At 47.6% G+C, this 18,044-nt stretch overlaps 1 protein-coding gene across 2 annotated transcripts in view; it reads right to left on the reverse strand.

Moving 5' to 3' along the window:
• Window positions 1–18,044, reverse strand: part of LOC137431535 (endoplasmic reticulum aminopeptidase 1) — an 87,005-nt gene that overhangs the window by 56,075 nt on the left and 12,886 nt on the right. For both annotated transcript variants that reach the window (XM_068122950.2, XM_068122951.2), the window contains exons 4-6: window positions 16,082–16,220; window positions 14,619–14,753; window positions 13,359–13,479 (exon numbers count right to left, since the gene is read on the reverse strand). In XM_068122950.2, the coding sequence (XP_067979051.2) occupies window positions 13,359–13,479; window positions 14,619–14,753; window positions 16,082–16,220 (395 nt within the window). The remainder of the gene's footprint in view (window positions 1–13,358; window positions 13,480–14,618; window positions 14,754–16,081; window positions 16,221–18,044) is intronic.

Consider the following 18,044-nt stretch of genomic DNA (forward strand, 5'->3'; position numbering starts at 1 on the left):
GAGAGTCCCGGCTGGACAAACCTTGTTTGTCCCAGCATTGTCCCGGATGGATTGTCCCATTCACAAACCGAGAGAGAGTCCCGGCTGGACAAACCTTGTTTGTCTCAGCGTTGTCCCGGATGGATTGTCTAGATGTCGAGATGATTGTCATGCTAGATGTCCCGGATGGATTGGCCATCCACGGATGTCCGACCGATCCATCCATTCAACGCCTTCATTGAATGGCTCGGATCGACCATCCATGGACTCAAAGACACAAAGACATCCATGGACGTCATCCTGGGTCCCCACAAGGGGCGAGGTGGGAGTCGTTATACCGAACGGCATCGCGGATGGATTGTCCATCCTGGGTCCCCACAAGGGGCGAGGTGGGAGGCGTTATACCCCGAACGGCATCCGGATCGCGGATGGATTGCCCAACCTCCTGGGATCCCACCCCCCCCCACCGAGGTTGCAGCGGCGCGCCGCATACCGAAGTCAGACGACCTTCACAGTCTGGGTCAGTCTGAGTCACAGTCAGTCTGGGGCAGAGGGAAAATGGAATCAGACGAGGCGTCTCGCAGTCTCGAAATGTGCGTGGATACGAGCCAAAAGCTCTGTCCGATAAACAACAAGCCCAGAGTCAAGGGCGAGCAGGCAGTACGGTGCCCCCGTTACTTGCGCAGGAGACAAGGGAGTCGGGCGCGACGCTCAATGTCACCATTTCACGAGGTCACCGTGTACTCCCTAAACGGCGCGGGCGCGCGACCTTGAGGTAGCGCCGCGTTACGTAGTTTACGTCGTTTACGTAAAGGACATTTGGTACGTAGTTTACCAAGGTACATGGAAATGTAAACGAATCCCCGATGATGAGATCGCGTGAAGCACGCAATTACGTTAATGACGCCGTAGAGCAAACGCGTGATTAGTCGGTGACGTCATCAATTGGTTCGGGCGCGTGCGGTTCGTTGGCAAAACCGAAAGTCGTCCTCGGCCTGTCGAGCCAGCGTGGCACGCTGAGACGAGAGGGCGAGCACGCTGGGCCGCAATAATTTGCACGGCCTGAAGTAGCGTCCCGTTCGATGGCTTTCGGGCAGGGTTTGTCCGGGGTTGAAGCGGGGAATAGCGGCAGCAGTGCGGTAGTTATCAACGGTATCTAGCATGATACGATACATCACGCCAACACAAATCACATTTCACAAATCACATTTCACAAATCCCCGAGTGCCGTGAACCCCTTAGAACCCTTTTAAGATTGTTTATTAAGGTTATGACAGCTGAAGAAGATGAAAGTTTAGGAAGACCATGCTCGGCGAGTCCCCGAGTGGAGCCAAACGAGCCTCACGCGTTGAGGCGAGTCCGGGCAGCGGTGTTCGCCGGCCTCGCTGAGAAGCCATGCGTAGGTGGGATTCCGACCAGCAGCAACGGGGCCACAGAGTAGTGCCAGCGAGGGGAATCACGTGCGCTTCGCGTGAAGAAGGGGTCCATCCAGCGAAGATGCGGCGCGCGCGACTGGCGCGTCGTGCCTAGTGAGGATGCCATCCAGCGATGGTGCAGCGCGTGATTCGTGCGGGAAGAGGTGATTCCGGCGAGCAGCGATAGGAATCGCCGGCCTCACCGAGTAGGGCCCGCGAAGGGAGCAACGTGCGGCTTCGCGCGGAGGAGGTGATTCCACCGAGCAGCCGGAGTGAGCCGGCCGTGTGAGGCACAGCGTGATTCCGACGAGCAGTGCGCGATTCGCGCGGAGGAGGTGGTTCCACCGAGCAGCGAGGGGATTCGCGTGGAGGAGGCGATTCCACCGAGCAGCCGGAGTGAGCCGGCCGTGTGAGGCACGGCGTGATTCCGACGAGCAGTGCGCGATTCGCGCGGAGGAGGTGGTTCCACCGAGCAGCGAGTGGTCAGGGTGAGCCGGCCGTGTGAGGCACGGTGTGATCCCGACGAGCAGTGCGGAGGAGGTGATTCCACCGAGCAGCCGGAGTGAGCCGGCCGTGTGAGGCACAGCGTGATTCCGACGAGCAGTGCGCGATTCGCGCGGAGGAGGTGGTTCCACCGAGCAGCGAGGGGATTCGCGTGGAGGAGGCGATTCCACCGAGCAGCCGGAGTGAGCCGGCTGTGTGAGGCACGGCATGATTCCGACGAGCAGTGCGCGATTCGCGCGGAGGAGGTGGTTCCACCGAGCAGCGAGTGGTCAGGGGGAGCCGGCGTGTGAGGCACGGCGTGATCCAGACGAGCAGTGCGCGATCTGCGCGGAGGAGGCGATTCCACCGAGCAGCGAGTGGTCGGAGTGTGCCGGCCCGCGCGGAGGAGGCGATTCCACCGAGTAGCGAGTGGTCGGAGTGTTCCGGCCCGCGCGGAGGAGGCGATTCCACCGAGCAGCGAGTGGTCGGAGTGTGCCGGCCGTGTGAAGGCATGGCCGACATGGGAGTCGTGATCACTCGCGTGGGAATCTCATCTCGGGCCGAGGCACGCAAATCTAGGATGATTCTCTCGGACGGAGCCGTTAGCGTTTCGAGCAACCGAGGCTAGACTCGTACCTTCGGCGCCAAGCGGGTCCGTCGTTCCGACGGGGTTGCGGCCCAGGACATTTCCCAGTGGCCTCCTTCAGCAGGCGCCTTGCCGGAGTCCGTCACGCCTGCTCCGGCGTCCGGGCCCCAGGAGAGCAGTTCGCGCTTTGACGGCATGGTTCCACAAAATGCTTGCGCTTCCGGTCCCGTCGAGGTAGACCGGCAGCGAGAGTTGTCGGAGCTCCGTGGCTGGAGCTGGCTCGATGGGCTCTCAGCTGGTCATTCTTCTCCGAGGTGGGCCGCGCAGGAGCATGGAGAATGTCGGGAAACGCTCGTCTGAGATCAGCGTTCATCCGGCCATCGCCAGACTTGTGTCCCACCATTCCCGAAGATCTTGATTGAGATTAAGTGTTGTGGAAATCAACCAGATTTACAACGTGTTCGATATGTATGGTTTAATCTCAATCAGATCTGTACATCATTCTGTAAAGTACATCAAGCAACATACATGTCAGGATCTAGGCATCATATGAGAAGATTGAATATATCAGTCAATGCAAGCAAACCTAGAATATAGGTGGGTACGTACCATTCAATTCTACATGGCATTGTATAATGATGTCGCAGGAGTGGCCTCGAGTCGCGGACGTCCGAGGTCTTATAGACACCGCCCAGCGGTTTAAGGGAGCACCAAACCTGGGTTCAACTTTGGTACAATTTCACCACATTGATTATATTATTATTATCGTTATTATTATTATTATGAAAACGATACTACTGTATAAAGAAACCTGGGCTAATTTGTCTGAAGAGGCCTGAAAGTGAGGCATGAAGGCATGAATCCCAATACCTATACGTACAGTGTCATTGGAAGACCCGTAAGGCCGATGCTTTCGATACTTGATGGTCATTTTAACACTCCATTTGTTTGCGTTTCATACTGAATGAAAAACATAAAGGTAGATCATGGCGATTGTGATATATGGCAGGTACAACTATATGCCCGGCCTGAACGGCATAGAAATCAAAATGGCGGTGTGGAGTTAGCCGTTGTACTGCCGTAATGAATCACATCACCTGTCATGTGACCAGATGCCCAGCTCTGATTGGTGTACGTTTGAACGGACATACATACATACATACATGCATACATACGGACAGACAAACACTGTTCTGGACGGCCTTGCCCTATGGGATACACTGCAAAAATGGAGGGCACGGTATTTCATCAATTACCTCTTTACTTTATAACAGTGAAATTAATGTGCAATGGACTCATTAATGTGGATTGCTGCTGATTGTCTACAATTAATTTATATCATTCACAAAACCTATTGTCTTGTATATAATGTAAAGGTTTTGAGTCAACATGTTAACACATTATCTGCAGACTTCTCCCTCCAATATGAGACTTTCAAAATGACGTAATCCGCCCCAGAATGCTCGGCACGCATGTGCATAAACAGGAGACAGCTGTGTTGTGTGGGTTTTTTTTTTTTGTTGTATACAAGATCGAGGCTCGTGAAAGAGCGAACATTAATCACACAGAAAGACAAACCGACACATAAAATAAATAACATCGGGAGCGGCAGACAAGATGGGGACAGAGGGGGAAGGACACAAACACAACATTTGAGAGCAGGGACCGAGAGACATGGAGACATCGAGAGATCTGTGGGAGGGAGAGGGCTTTGGGGGTGAGGCATGGGAAAGGGGGGGGGGGGGTGGGAGAGGTATAAAACATATGGACACTGCCAGGACTTCCAGGAAAGAAGTTGGAATTTCAAACAAGGTGGATCTGGGGTGAATTAGCGGGGGTAGAAAAGATTAAAGTTTTGGATGGGGGAAGATAAGAGATGGTGGTGAACAGCTGTTTTAAAGACCTGGAGGGAGGAGTGGGATTGAAGGGAGTGAGGGAGTTTGTTCCAGAGGCGGGAGAAAAGAGGAATGAAAGAGTGAAGGTGAGCAGCGAGCTGAGATTTCGGCAGGTTAACCATCAGAGGGTTGCTGGCAGATCTTGTGCGACCTGTAGGAATATTTGGGTGACAGAGCACAGAGAGAGCTGGGGGTGCAAGGCCAGAGAGGAGTCGGTAGAAGACAGAAAGACCACCTACCTGCCTGCGGTGAGTGAGTGAAAGGCCCTCAGAGATAGCTTCATCGCGGGAGATTCCAATAATTCTGAAAGCTTTGGTTTCAACAGCGTGAAGCCGAGCTAGGTGTGAGGCAGGAGCACCGGCCCATAGGGGAGAACAGTATTCCATTGAGCTGCGGATGAAAGCCTTGTATGTGGTGAGGAGCTCAGGTGTGCCGAGGAAGGACTTCGCACGACGGAGGATGCCCAGTCGGCGACTGGCTTTGGAGGCCAGCTTGGAAATGTGGTTTTCCCAAGAAAGATCATGGCAGATAGTGAGACCCAAAAGCTTGAGCGACAGAACTTCTTGGAGAGGATTGTGGAGAAAGTAGATGGGAGGGTTGTCCAGTCGATCTTTTCAGAGAGACATAGTAAGAGTGTGAGATTTGTCAGGATTGAAAGACATGTTCCACTTGTTTGCCCAGTCTGTGATTTTGTCCAAGTCTTCAGAGAGTGAGGAGGCTGCAGACTGCCGATCTGAGGGAAGAGGATTGGAGCGGCAGAGAGTGGAGTCATCAGCAAAGAGATAGAGAGGATTTTCAAGAGAGTCAGAGAGATCATTGATGAAGACCAGAAAAAGCACAGGGCCCAGAGCACTGCCTTGGGGAACTCCAGCCTGAACAGGAAGAGGAGATGAGAGAAACCCATTCAGGAACACACGTTGACGACTAGAGAGGAAATCCGCCAGCCACGCGTGGAGATTTCCATGGATACCAAAGGAGGAGAGTTTGGTGAGCAGGGCGGGGTGCCAGACCGTATCGAAGGCACGTGATATGTCGAGGGAGACAGCTCTAATTTCCTGTTTGGCATTGAGGACCTCCATCCATTGTTGAGACAGCAGAAGCAGCATGTCCAGAGTAGAGTGACCTGGTCTGAAACCAAATTGATGATCAGAGATCAAGCCATTGGAGAAGAGGAAAGATTTCATATCCGAAGCAATGATGGATTCCATGATTTTGCTGATAATTGGGAGAAGGCTGATTGGTCTGTAGTTGCTAGGATCTGTTTTTGCACCTTTTTGTGCAAAGCTGTGATGTTGGCTGATTTCCAAGCAGGTGGCAGTTGACCTTGAACAAAAGAGAGGGTGAAGAGAACAGAGAGAGGGTGAGATAGAGCGGCAGAGCAGGATTTTAGGACCCGTGGGCTGATGTCGTCGGGTCCAGTTGCAGAATCAGATTCGAGGGTTGACAGAAACTTTTCCACCTTGTTAGGAGGAAAGGACACGGAGTCCAGGAGCAGCTGGGTACGACTGGGTATGGTGGGTACAGAGAGGGATGGGTTTGGGACACAAGATATAGAGGCAAACACAGAGTTGAGGCATTCAGCTTTTTCACGTGCGGAGTCAGCTGTGTAGCCGCTTGAGGTAAGGGAGGGGATGGAGGGGGAACAAACACCAGAAACGGATTTGACCAGACGCCACCAGGATTTGGAAGAGGGAGACAGATAAGAGAGTTCGGTCTTGAGAACGGAGAGATATTGTTTCCTGGCTCTCCTGAGGGTGGACACACACTTGTTTCGGGCTTTGTGAAAGGAAATGAGATTTCTTCCGTTGGATTTGCTTTCCAGGAGATGAAGGCAAGTTGTTTCTGCGCAACAGCCTCACCACAAGATTCCGTGTACCAAGGACGGGAGGAAGGGTATGACAACTGAAGACGAGATGGGATAAATCTGTGCATGAGAGAGAGCAATTTACTTTGGAAGAATTCCCAGGATGAGTTGATGTCAGAGGTGGTAGAGATGGGAGACCAGTCCAGATGATTGATGGCTGCTTGAAGACCGTGCCAGTTGGCCTGAGTGAAATGCCAGACTCGTCGACGCTGAGCAGGCTCCCTGAGGATGGTCAGAGAGATGTCCACTTTAACAAGGACATGATCAGATGATCCGATTGGAGCAGAAGAGCAGCAGACATTTTCAGGGAAGTTAGTCATAACCAAGTCCAGAAGAGAAGATGCTCCATTGACTGAGATCCGGGTCGGGAAATTGACAGATTGTGTCAGTCCCAGTGAGTCGCAGAAGTCCTTTGCTGAGGAGCCATGGCTGGTGAGAGAGGTCGAATAATAGTAACCCATGATGAGGCATGATGACAGTTGAAATCACCACATATGAGGAAGAGAGAGTTGGGATGAGTAGATAGAAGTTGGTCCATATTATCAGACAGCGAGATGTAGATTGAGTCATCACTGTTTGGTGGACGGTACAACACACATATGAACAAGAGGTGGGAGCGAAGGGGAAGCCGTAGCCAGAGGTATTCCTGGGGGTGAGGTGGAGAGAGTGCAGTGCAGGGCGAGTGAGGAAGAGAGTTTTTGATAAAGATAGCAACCCCACCTCCAGGACGAGGCTCAGGTCTATCATACCGGAGGAGGGAGTAACCCAGGAGAGATACCAAGGAATCAGAGACATCATGAAGGAGGAAAGTTTCTGTTAAGCAGATCACGTCTGGTTTGACAGAAGCAACCTGTATGGAGAGATCAGTTAAGTAAATTAAGTGTTGTGTGTGTGAAAGCAGTGTGCCTCCGCATAAAGAAAGAGTTGGATAAATTTCTCAGCTTGTCGAAAGGGATGTGGGCCGGTGAAAATCCCGAGTCGATGGGCCCCTCCAGGTTGCTACCAGTGAGTGGACATTGGACGCTGTGAGATTTCCTCCTGTGAACATGGCAGGGTGTTGATTTATTTAATGGACGTCTACAATTGGAAAGACGATGCTTTGCGTCATTACCAAGTAACGGTAACCAACCTTTATTTTAATTTATTACTGGGGGTCGATTTTCGAAATGAGCAGCCATTGGTTGGACATCTACAAGACCACAACCACATCTGTCACTTGACTCGTCTCACCATAGCACCGAGACAAAATGATATGGCCACCATCTTGGTTTACTTGTGGGCCGAACACATGAGGCATTGCGACACTGGTTTGTTGGTTTATTTGAGACACTGGAACACATTAGGCATTGAGACACACACATTGAGGCCGAGGCCGATTATACAATGCCCAGGTTTGTTGTGTCAGATTTCCATTGCTTTTGTTTGGGCTGAGTGTTATTCATGATGAGGGTCCCTGGAAAATGTAATCCTATGTCGAATAATAGTAAGGTTTAATCAAGCCCGTCAGAACACACTGCACAACAGAACGCATGGTAATTAAGTGTTACATTACGTAACCAAGTGTTACATTATGCAAATTACTTTTAAAAAAAGTGTTACATAACTTTTGAATGCCCCATATTGGGTCTAAGCAATCCATGACAGTGTGACGAATCATCCAGTTCTGATATAACCGACTAACCGTGGGGAGGGTGATATGGATAAGACGTGTGAAGTTAATTTTTTAATAGAGCATGAAATGTTTCCCAATCAGCCCGTTAACGGATTTTGTCGAAGGTTGTGACCACAGTGCAGTCATTATTGTTTTTAAGTGAATAAAAGCGAAAGTGTGTCTGTACGTCTTTATGTCCAGTAACCACTCCGAGACTCTTGGGGCGATCGAAAACAAATTTTCAGGGTATACCCAGGGCATCCCCTACTTGGGTTTTCCGTGAAATATTTTTCAAAAGAATTCCCATGTTTCAATAATTTCTATTATTTGATTTTTTTTTTTTTCCGGATTTTTCATAGGTGTTATCATAATACGTGGGTTGATTCTCCATTGTGACGGACCAGTCCCAGCACTTTGTCTGGTAAATACTCTGAGACCAAGGACCAAAGATAGATAGGCCTAGAAACTTGCGCATGCAGAAGCCAAATTAGAATCGTCTCCCTTTCGTTAGAGGTCATATGAGCAACCGGATAACATATTTAAATGTCTATAATCATAGATCAAAACTCAAAAAGTTGAATAAATAGCATGAGACCCCAGTTCGAATCTATATATATAAAACACAGTGTGTGTGTGTGTGCGTGTGTGTGTGTGTGATGTTACCGATAGACTCCGAAACGGAGAGGCTCACGTGCTTGATATTTGGCATAGACATGGCCATTGAGCCTGGGACGAACATGGCCGAGACCATATTTGACGAGATCCATATTTTTTATTCATATTTACCTCAGCGCATTTCAGCGAAGTACCCGCTAATCTCAGCCAGTGCGAGCAGCTCGCTGATTCGCTCAGAGCGATCACGTGATGTTCCATCCCGTCACACGTTTGCACGTAATTCAGGGCGAAAAGTGATTGCGTGTTTTCACCTTTATGCGATCGTGTTTTGTGTCGATTTTGTGCGATATGAATTAAATTTTAATGCATATTTCGTGTTTACGAATTCGAATACGAAGGATTTCCCCTTTCCCCTTTCGATTTCGAATACGAGCTCGAATCGAGAGGGCGAATGTACGGGTTGGGAATGTACGGGTCTCCCTTCCCCCACCCGGCAACGCCGGTACTGGAGGGCGTGGGTCACAGGATCGGTGAGTCTCCAAAATCCACTTCGTGCTCTCGCGAAGATGCAGGACGATGTCGCGATTGTTGTGCTGCTCTCCGACCATGAGAACTGCAACGTCATTGTTGACTGGCCCTCCCCTTCCCTCTCCCTTCCGTCCTCCCCCTCCCTCCCCCCTCCACCTTCCCCTTCTCCCCTCCCCCCCTCCCTATTCCCCCTTTTCCCCCTCCCCTTTCCCTCTCCCCCCTTCATCGCAGGAGATTCCAATGATTCTGAACGCTTTGGTTTCAAGAGCGATAAGCTGAGCTCGGTGTGAGGCAAGAGCACCAGCCCAGAGGGGAGAGCAGTATTCCATTGAGCTGCGGATGAAAGCCTTGTATGTGGTGAGGAGCTCAGGTGTGTCAAGGAAGGACTTCGCACGACGTTGGATGCCCAGTCGGCGACTGGCTTTGGCGGCCAGCTTGGAAATGTGGTTTTCCCAAGAAAGATCATGGCAGATAGTGAGACCCAAAAGCTTGAGTGACAGAACTTCTTGGAGAGGATTATTCAGAAAGTGGATGGGAGGGTTGTCCAGTCGGTCTTTACGGAGAGACATCGTAAGAGTGTGAGATTTGTCAGGATTGAAAGACATGTTCCACTTGTTTGCCCAGTCTGTGATTTTGTCCAGGTCTGCAGAGAGTGAGGAGGCTGCAGACTGCCGATCTGAGGGAAGAGGATTGGAGCGGCAGAGAGTGGAGTCATCAGCAAAGAGATAGAGAGGATTTTCAAGAGAGTCAGAGAGATCATTGATGAAGACCAGAAAAAGCACAGGGCCCCGAACACTGCCTTGGGGAACTCCAGCCTGAACAGGAAGAGGAGATTAGAGAAACCCATTCAGGGCCACACGTTGACGACTAGAGAGGAAGTCCGCCAGCTGTGTGTGGAGATTTCCATGGACACCAAAGGAGGAGAGTTTGGTGAGCAGAGCGGGGTGCCAGACCGTATCGAAGGCACGTGATATGTCAAGGGAGACAGCTCTAATTTCCTGTTTGGCATTGAGGACCTCCATCCATTGTTGAGAAAGCAGAAGCAGCATGTCCAGTGTGGAGTGACCAGGTCTGAAACCAAATTGATGATCAGAGATCAAGCCATTGGAGAAGAGGAAAGATTTCATATCCGAAGCAATGATGGATTCCATGACTTTGCTGATAATTGGGAGAAGGCTGATTGGTCTGTAGTTGCAAGGATCTGTTTTTGCACCTTTTTTGTGCAAAGCGGTGATGTTGGCTGATTTCCAAGTAGATGGCAGATGACCATGAGCAAAAGAGAGGGTGAAGAGAACAGCGAGAGGGAGTGAAATAGCGGAAGTACAGGATTTTAGGACCCGTGGGCTGATGCCGTCAGGTCCAGTTGCAGAATCAGAGTCGAGGGTTGACAAACTTTTCCACCTTGTCAGGAGGAAAGGACACAGAGTCCAGGAGCAGCTGGGTACGACTGGGTACGGTGGGTACAGAGAGGGATGGGTTTGGGACACAAGATTTAGAGGCAAACACAGAGTTGATGCATTCAGCTTTTTCACGTGCGGAGTCAGCCGTGTAGCCGTTTGAGGTGAGGGAAGGGATGGAGGGGGAACAAACACCAGAAACGGATTTGACCAGACGCCACCAGGATTTGGATGAGGGAGACAGATAAGAGAGTTCGGTCTTGAGAACGGAGAGATATTGTTTCCTGGCTCTCCTGAGGGTGGACACACCCTTGTTTCGGGCTTTGTGAAAGGAAATGAGATTTCCTTCCGTTGGATTTGTTTTCCAGGAGACGAAGGCAAGTTGTTTCTGGGCAACAGCCTCACCACAAGATTCCGTGTACCATGGACGGGAGTAAGGGTATGACAACTGAAGACGAGATGGGATAAATATGTGCATGAGAGAGAGAGAGAGCAATTTACTTTGGAAGAATTCCCAGGATGAGTTGATGTCAGAGGCGGTAGAGATGGGAGACCAGTCCAGATGATTGATGGCTGCTTGAAGACCGTGCCAGTTGGCCTGAGTGAAATGCCAGACTCGACGACGCTGAGGAGGCTCTCTGAGAATGGTCAGAGAGATGTCCACTTTAACAAGCACATGATCAGATGAGCCGATTGGAGCAGAAGAAGAGCAGCAGACATTTTCAGGGAAGTTAGTCATAACCAAGTCCAGAAGAGAAGATGCTCCGTTGACTGAGATCCGGGTCGGGAAAATGAAATTGTGTCAGTCCCAGTGAGTCGCAGAAGTCCTTTGCTGAGGAGCCATGGCTGGTGAGAGAGGTACCCACACCCAGCCAACTGGCATGGTGACAATTGAAATCACCACATATGAGGAAGAGAGTTGGGATGGGTAGATAGAAGTTGGTCCATATTATCAGACAGCGAGATGTAGATGGAGTCATCACTGTTTGGTGGACGGTACAACACACATATGAACAAAATGTGGGAGTGAAGGGGAAGCCGTAGCCAAAGGTATTCCTGGGGGTGAGGTGGAGAGAGGGCAGTGCAGGGCGAGTGAGAAAGAGTATTTTTAATAAAGATAGCGACCCCACCTCCAGGACGAGGCTCAGGTCTATCATACCGGAGGAGGGAGTAACCTGGGAGAGATACCAAGGAATCAGAGACATCATGAAGGAGGAAAGTTTCTGTTAAGCAGATCACGTCTGGTTTGTCAGAAGCAACCTGTATGGAGAGATCAGTCAAGTTTGAGCGAAGGCCCCGGATGTTTGAGGTCCATTCCGTTATTGAAGAGGAAGGGGGAGCATCGGATACAGAACAGGGGGGGGGAGGAGTAGGGTAAGATGAAGGATGAGAGGGGGAGGTAGGGAGAGCAGTTGATAGTGTGTCAGAGATTGCAGAAGAGTTCCAAGAAAGGGAAGGATGAGGAGGATGAAAGGTTTGATGGTGATTGGGTGGGGCACAGTGAGGTGTTATTTGAGGAGGGGGACGAGCAAGGCAGAAGGTTGGGGGAGATGAAGGTGAAAGTTGGAAGGGGGAAGAAGCGGGGAGGACGCTTTGAGGAGGAGCTGTGAGGGGAGTCTAGGAGGGGAGGAGAGAGGGAGAGAGTCTCCGAGGGGAGGGGTGTGGGGGGAGGTTAGGAGGGAAGGGGTAAGGGGGGAGATTTGAAAGGGATGGGTGATGGGAAAGATTTGGAGGGGAGGAGCAAGGGGGAAGATTTGAAAGGGATGGGTGATGGGGAAGATTTGGAGGGGAGGGGCAAGGGGGAAGATTTGGAGGGGAGGGGAGAGATTGGATTTTAGAAAGTGTACGATTAATGGGAAACGAACATTTATTGCAAAATGAGTTTCTTGTGACCTTCGAGTCAAAAATACGTTTGAGGACGCTGGAGGGGGGATGGAGTGCAGGAGAGTTTCGGGAATGTAGAAAAGAGGAACTGTAAGAAATGGAATTTTTTTTTGGGAATGAATAGATTTGGTGAGCAAGTCGAAAGCATCCTTTTATAGAAGAAGAAAAAGTTGTTATAATATACGACAGAATACAGTTCTTCAGGGGAAAGTTTAAACATTTTTAAATTGAACAGTGAAAACTATCTGGGGAAATGGAAAATGGAAATGGGGGTGAAACACGTGATCGAAGAACGAACGAACAAATAAGAACAACGAATAAACGAATAAGAACAACGAATAAGAACAGAGAAGGAAATATATATATATTTTTTTTTAGTTGAGATTTTAAACAAGGAAGTATGGCATGAAATACTGGGACAAAAACAGAGAACGAAAGTAATTGCAGCACAATCGACGGACCGCTGAGAGAAAAACAAAGCCTCAAGGTCGGACACGGTAGCCTACTAGGCCTCAAAATACGCGACACTAATTAACCGACGATTTTGTATACATGTATGAAAAATTAACACCGAGAATCTTACTAAAGACACACTATAGGTACACACACTGAAAGATAGATACAGTTTCGACAAAAACGCAATTGTGAAAAATTACTTGACTTCGAAAGCGTGAGCGCATGGACAGCTTCGAAAAGACCTGACCTCCAAAACATTGAGGAAATATGAACAGATCAAGGCATGGCAACAAGTACAAGCTCAAAAGCCAGCAAGTAGGAACTCATAGGTTGCATTTTAATTTCCCCAAAAGACCTGTCCAACATTTTAACAGCAAAACCAATCAAAATTTCCATAAATTATGACATGTTAACAATTAATATCACATCCAAAAAACGGTCAGCATTTTCATTGGAAAATTTTATGCAAAAATACCTCTTAGAAGATGGAATCAGTCGCAATACTCTATTGAAGAATACCAAGTCCCCATGGCAAGGTAAATGTAATGTCATGTAACATGGCAATTCATAATGGCAAATGTTCTGTTCAAGAGCAAGTTACTCACCAAGCTTTTGTAGTGGATAGGCAATTGAAAATGCAGTTTCGTAAAGCTCCAATGCTTTCACAGCTTCATCCAGAGCAAATTTCCCATGCTGTGCCTTTCCTGGTACAGCGAATATACTCACCTGGCACCATGTATAGAGACAGCATTTTAGAATGCAAAACAGTATCAGACAGGGATCGAAATTAATGGTTGTCCAAGTATATCCGGGACAGGCAATTTTGTCTGTCAGACAAGCAAAAACCAAAACAGACCTGTCTGAAGTGGTCAATTTTACCACCCGCAAATTTGATAAAGTAGACATATCTTAACCTCAAACATCGTTCTTTTTTATGCAAGGATATGGTGATTAGCAGCAATTAAAGGGATATTTTTAGACCCATCCACCCACCATGTGCGAGCAAAAAAATTCAAAGAAACATGACGATGTATGAATAGTTGGACAGGTGCAATGGTTGAAGGAGAAAAAAAAAATGAATGAATGATCGTTTTAAAGCCAGGTAAAAAAATAAAACCAAACTGTCCCATTGACAGGCTGGATAAGCAATTAATATTGAGTCCTGCAAGAGAAACAAAAGACTTTTTTTTTTCCTTTTTTTTTTGTATACAAGATCGAGGCTCATGAGAGAGCTAACAGTAATCACACAAAAAGTCAAACCGACACAAACCAACACATAAAACACAAAATATGGGGAGCGGTAGACAAGATGGGGAGAGAGGGCGAAGGCCACAACATTCGGGAGCAGGGACATCGAGAGAACTGTGGGAGGGAGAGGGCTTGGGGGGAGGTGGGAGAGGTATAAAACGTAAGGACACTGCAAGGACTTCCAGGAAAGAAGTTGGAATTTCGAAAAAGTGTATCTGGGGTGAATTAGCGGGGGTAGAAAAGATCAAGGTTTTGGATGGGGGAAGATAAGAGATGGTGGTGAACAGCTGTTTTAAAGACCTGGAGGGAGGAGTGGGATTTAAGGGAGTGGGGGAGTTTGTTCCAGAGGCGGGGAAAAAGGGGAATAAAAGAGTGAAGGTGAGCAGAGCCTAGATGAAGCCTAGTGAAGGTGCGTTCGCATGATGATGTAAAGCGCCATGAGGGTCGTTTACTCTGCTTGATGGGGCTATACAAGACTCCTTTATTATTATTATTATTATTATTAGATTTTGGCAGTTTAACTATAAGAGAGTTGCTGGCAGATCTTTATCTGGGAGTAAAGGCTGGGAGTAAATCGAGAGGAAATATGTGAAAGGCTAGAAGATGAGAGCACATACGTTTACACCACTGTTCGTCTTGCTGGATATGGACTCAAACTCTCCAATAGCAAAAGCCAGTAGGTAAGAGCTCATTTTGACTGTTGTCAGAAAGGAATCCTTTGTGAGTTCACCAGGAAGAGGCTCTGACTTCACCTGCACCAAAATAACCAATCACATCAGCAAGTGTCGGTGATGTCCCAGGAAAAGAAAATGTAAAAAATGTAACCTATAAATCAAAAGTCATCTTCACATAATTTACAAATAAGTATGAACAGATCAAGGCATGGCTGGGAACGGAGAGATCGCATCCTTAAAGGGCGATATGACGTTATTCAAAAATGAATTTTAAATTTTTTAAATCACACAAAGATAGCATTTGTATCAAATATAAGTACACACGACCTATGCATAGCAGCAGGAAGTTGGCAGGTTCTGAAGTAGCCTGCTCATCAATTAAGCAATGTGACATTTGACTGAGCAGGCCACATTGTTTGATGGCAGTTACAAAAGGAGTGAAAATTAGATTTTCAATAAATAGCCAAATTTTTTGCAATCAGAAAATAAATTTGTATTCTTACCACAACCTATTTTTCCCGAAAAATTTACAATGTTATCAATCAAACCACAGTTGATATAAAACACTTCATTTTCTCCAAAGGCCTCATCTCAGATCACCAATTCAGACTCGGACAAGGTCACTCCACCTTGGACATCCGGCTCCTACTCTCCCAACAATGGATGGAGGCCTCAACATCAGAAATGAGATCAGGGACGTCTTTCAACCATATCTCAAGCTTTCTAAACAGTCTCGCATTCCACCTTGCCCTCCAAACTCTCTGGCTATGGCATCCAAGCCAAACTCCACTTTTGGGTTTGACTTCCTCTATTCTCAGCCTACGTGTCACCAATTCTAACGTGTCAATAAAAATAAAAATACGAAGACAAAGACACCGAAATATTGCAAGCAAATATTGCACACGTTTGTCTAAACAAAACAACTATTTAATTAAATTGTGATAAGTGTCATGTCAACGCCACCGCATTGCCAACGCCACCACATATAAAAATAAATAGCACCGCAAAGCGGGCGTAACCCCCCAGCCCATGCATGGTGGAAACCAATTTCAAGATGGCTGCCATGGCGGCCATATTGAAAATCGCAGCTCACCCATTTTCGAAAGGAACCTTCCTCTACCCAACCCCAACACACGCTGCAAAAATGAATTTAATCGGACAAGCCATTCTGCTCGAAATTGACGGAAACCAAAAGTTGAAGGATGCCCGGACGACAATATCCCTTAGCCCAATTTGGGCTGAGGGGTGAAAAGCATTGCAAGGTGCTTAACGCCTTGCAATGCGAGCCACACATCTCTTAAGTTGTGCCATTATTAGTCCTCATACTTGATAAAATCAAGGCAAAAAAAATTCCAAGATGAAAAAAAAAAAATGATGTAAAACACCACAATGTGACCACAATTTACCAGTGGCATGTTGGCCAGAGCGACATGCCTGTTCTCACGCACAAGGCTGAGGGAAAACTTGGCTTTGAATGCAGGTTCATCAAAACAAGGAAATACCATCCGTGCATACGTCGGCTCAAATTGTGTTACAGCCAGGTACCTATAAAGAAGAAGAAAAAAAACACAAGCGGAGAGTGATGATAAATAATTGTACGTTTTTGTCTATGCCCCTGGTGGGAATGCAATCCCTACATGCAGAGATACACTGCTACAAGCGGCGTGGGCGGGTCAGAAAAGGGCGTGCATGGGTGAAATGCAAGAGGGTGAAGGAAGAGAAAATATAATAAGTACAGTCAGACTTACAGTTCTGGGTCAGAGCATGTTGGACGTTGGTTATTACAGGCCTCCTTGAAGCTCATCAAACCGGAGTTTTCCACAACGGATCTGTCCCGTTTTTCTGTGAGTTTAATCTGTGTTAATTTAGTTAACTAATTACTGTCTCTTTTGTACATTTATATTTTTTGAGGTGGATTATCAAATTAGTGACCTTGTGAGTGTCTGGCCCAACTCACTCTTCCCTCACCACACCACCTCCCAGCTTCACTCTCACATGTGCCACACCCAGCTTCTGCTTCGTCTGCACCCCTCCCAGCTTCTCCCAAGCCCAAGCCACACTCAGAATCCCCCTCGCCTCTCCCAGATTTCCTCAAGCCAGAGACCTTGATGTCCCTGGTCTACCAAATCTACAGTCTACCAAATGTCGACCAAACAAGTCTACCAAATGTGCTACCAAATATTAAGTCTAGGGTGTCAATAATTTTGTCAATGCCATTTCTTTTTACTTTCCGATTTAAAAGGATATATTAAGTTCTGAATCAAAAACAAAGGTTCTGTAATATTAACAGTAAAATGTGACCACAAAAAGGTCTCCACAAAAAGAATTGTGGAGACCAAATACTTTTGTCAATTTCAACTTATTTTTCGAGAAAATTGTGAGCTATTTGAAAAAAGTGCAAGGGTGCCAATATTTTTGGCCATGACTGTATGTGGTGATTGAAATTGTCACCATGCCAATACAAGACTTCCGAAATGATGCAATTCACCCCCAGAATGTTTTGCGCGCATGCGCAGAAAACCCCTAGCAGAAGCAGAAGCCACCATTGTGGCACGTTAAAATATAACATGCGCATGAGATAACGATTGTTAGCTAGAATGGCTCACAAAACTTCTAAAATAAGTCAGAAGTACTTTGGAAACTATTTGATAGAAAGGGGTATGCCTCTGCCCAACTGAAAAAGTTGGAAGATCTTGCAACTGCCATTCTGAAGACTCCTGACCATTTGGACTGGTGCAAGCCCTGAATAACTGTGGAAGGGAAGCGATATCTAAACCCATGACCATCGCTGCCAGTGAGTAGAATTTGCATCTTGCAGGAGTCCCTCCTGTGAACATGGCTGGCTTTGTGATTTATTTCATGGACATCTGCAATTGGAAAGACGATGCTGTTTGTCATTACCAAGTAATGGTTACCAACTCTTCCACAAAGGACATCTTCATGACATGAAAATACACAAAGCTTGTGCCAGCTTTGTTTATGTGAGGGCCAGATGTACCAGGCACACTTCCCTGAGGGAGACACCACATCTAGTTTGGGTGCTTCTTAACAGAGACAGGAAGCTCATGTCTGGGACTTATGAATGCACCAGGTTAGTTTAAAATCAACATTTAAAATGATATTTATTATTCATCATGTTGGGGAGAGGGTGGTAATGGATCGTGGGAGCTTTGGGGGCTGTTATAAATATACAGTTTGTTTGGTTGCGGGGCCACAAGATAAATGATACGAGATTTTTGCATCTATTACTAAAAGGAGAAGCGTCTGCTCGTATGTGTACATGTCACAGCTCACTTGTATCAACAGGAAATGGTAAGAACACAACATTTTGTGTCTAATTTTGAGTTTGTATTTCCTACATTTTGAGAC

This window comes from Myxine glutinosa, chromosome 7 (genome assembly GCF_964187855.1).
Source record: "Myxine glutinosa chromosome 7, kmMyxGlut1.1, whole genome shotgun sequence".
Lineage (NCBI taxonomy): Eukaryota > Metazoa > Chordata > Myxini > Myxiniformes > Myxinidae > Myxine > Myxine glutinosa.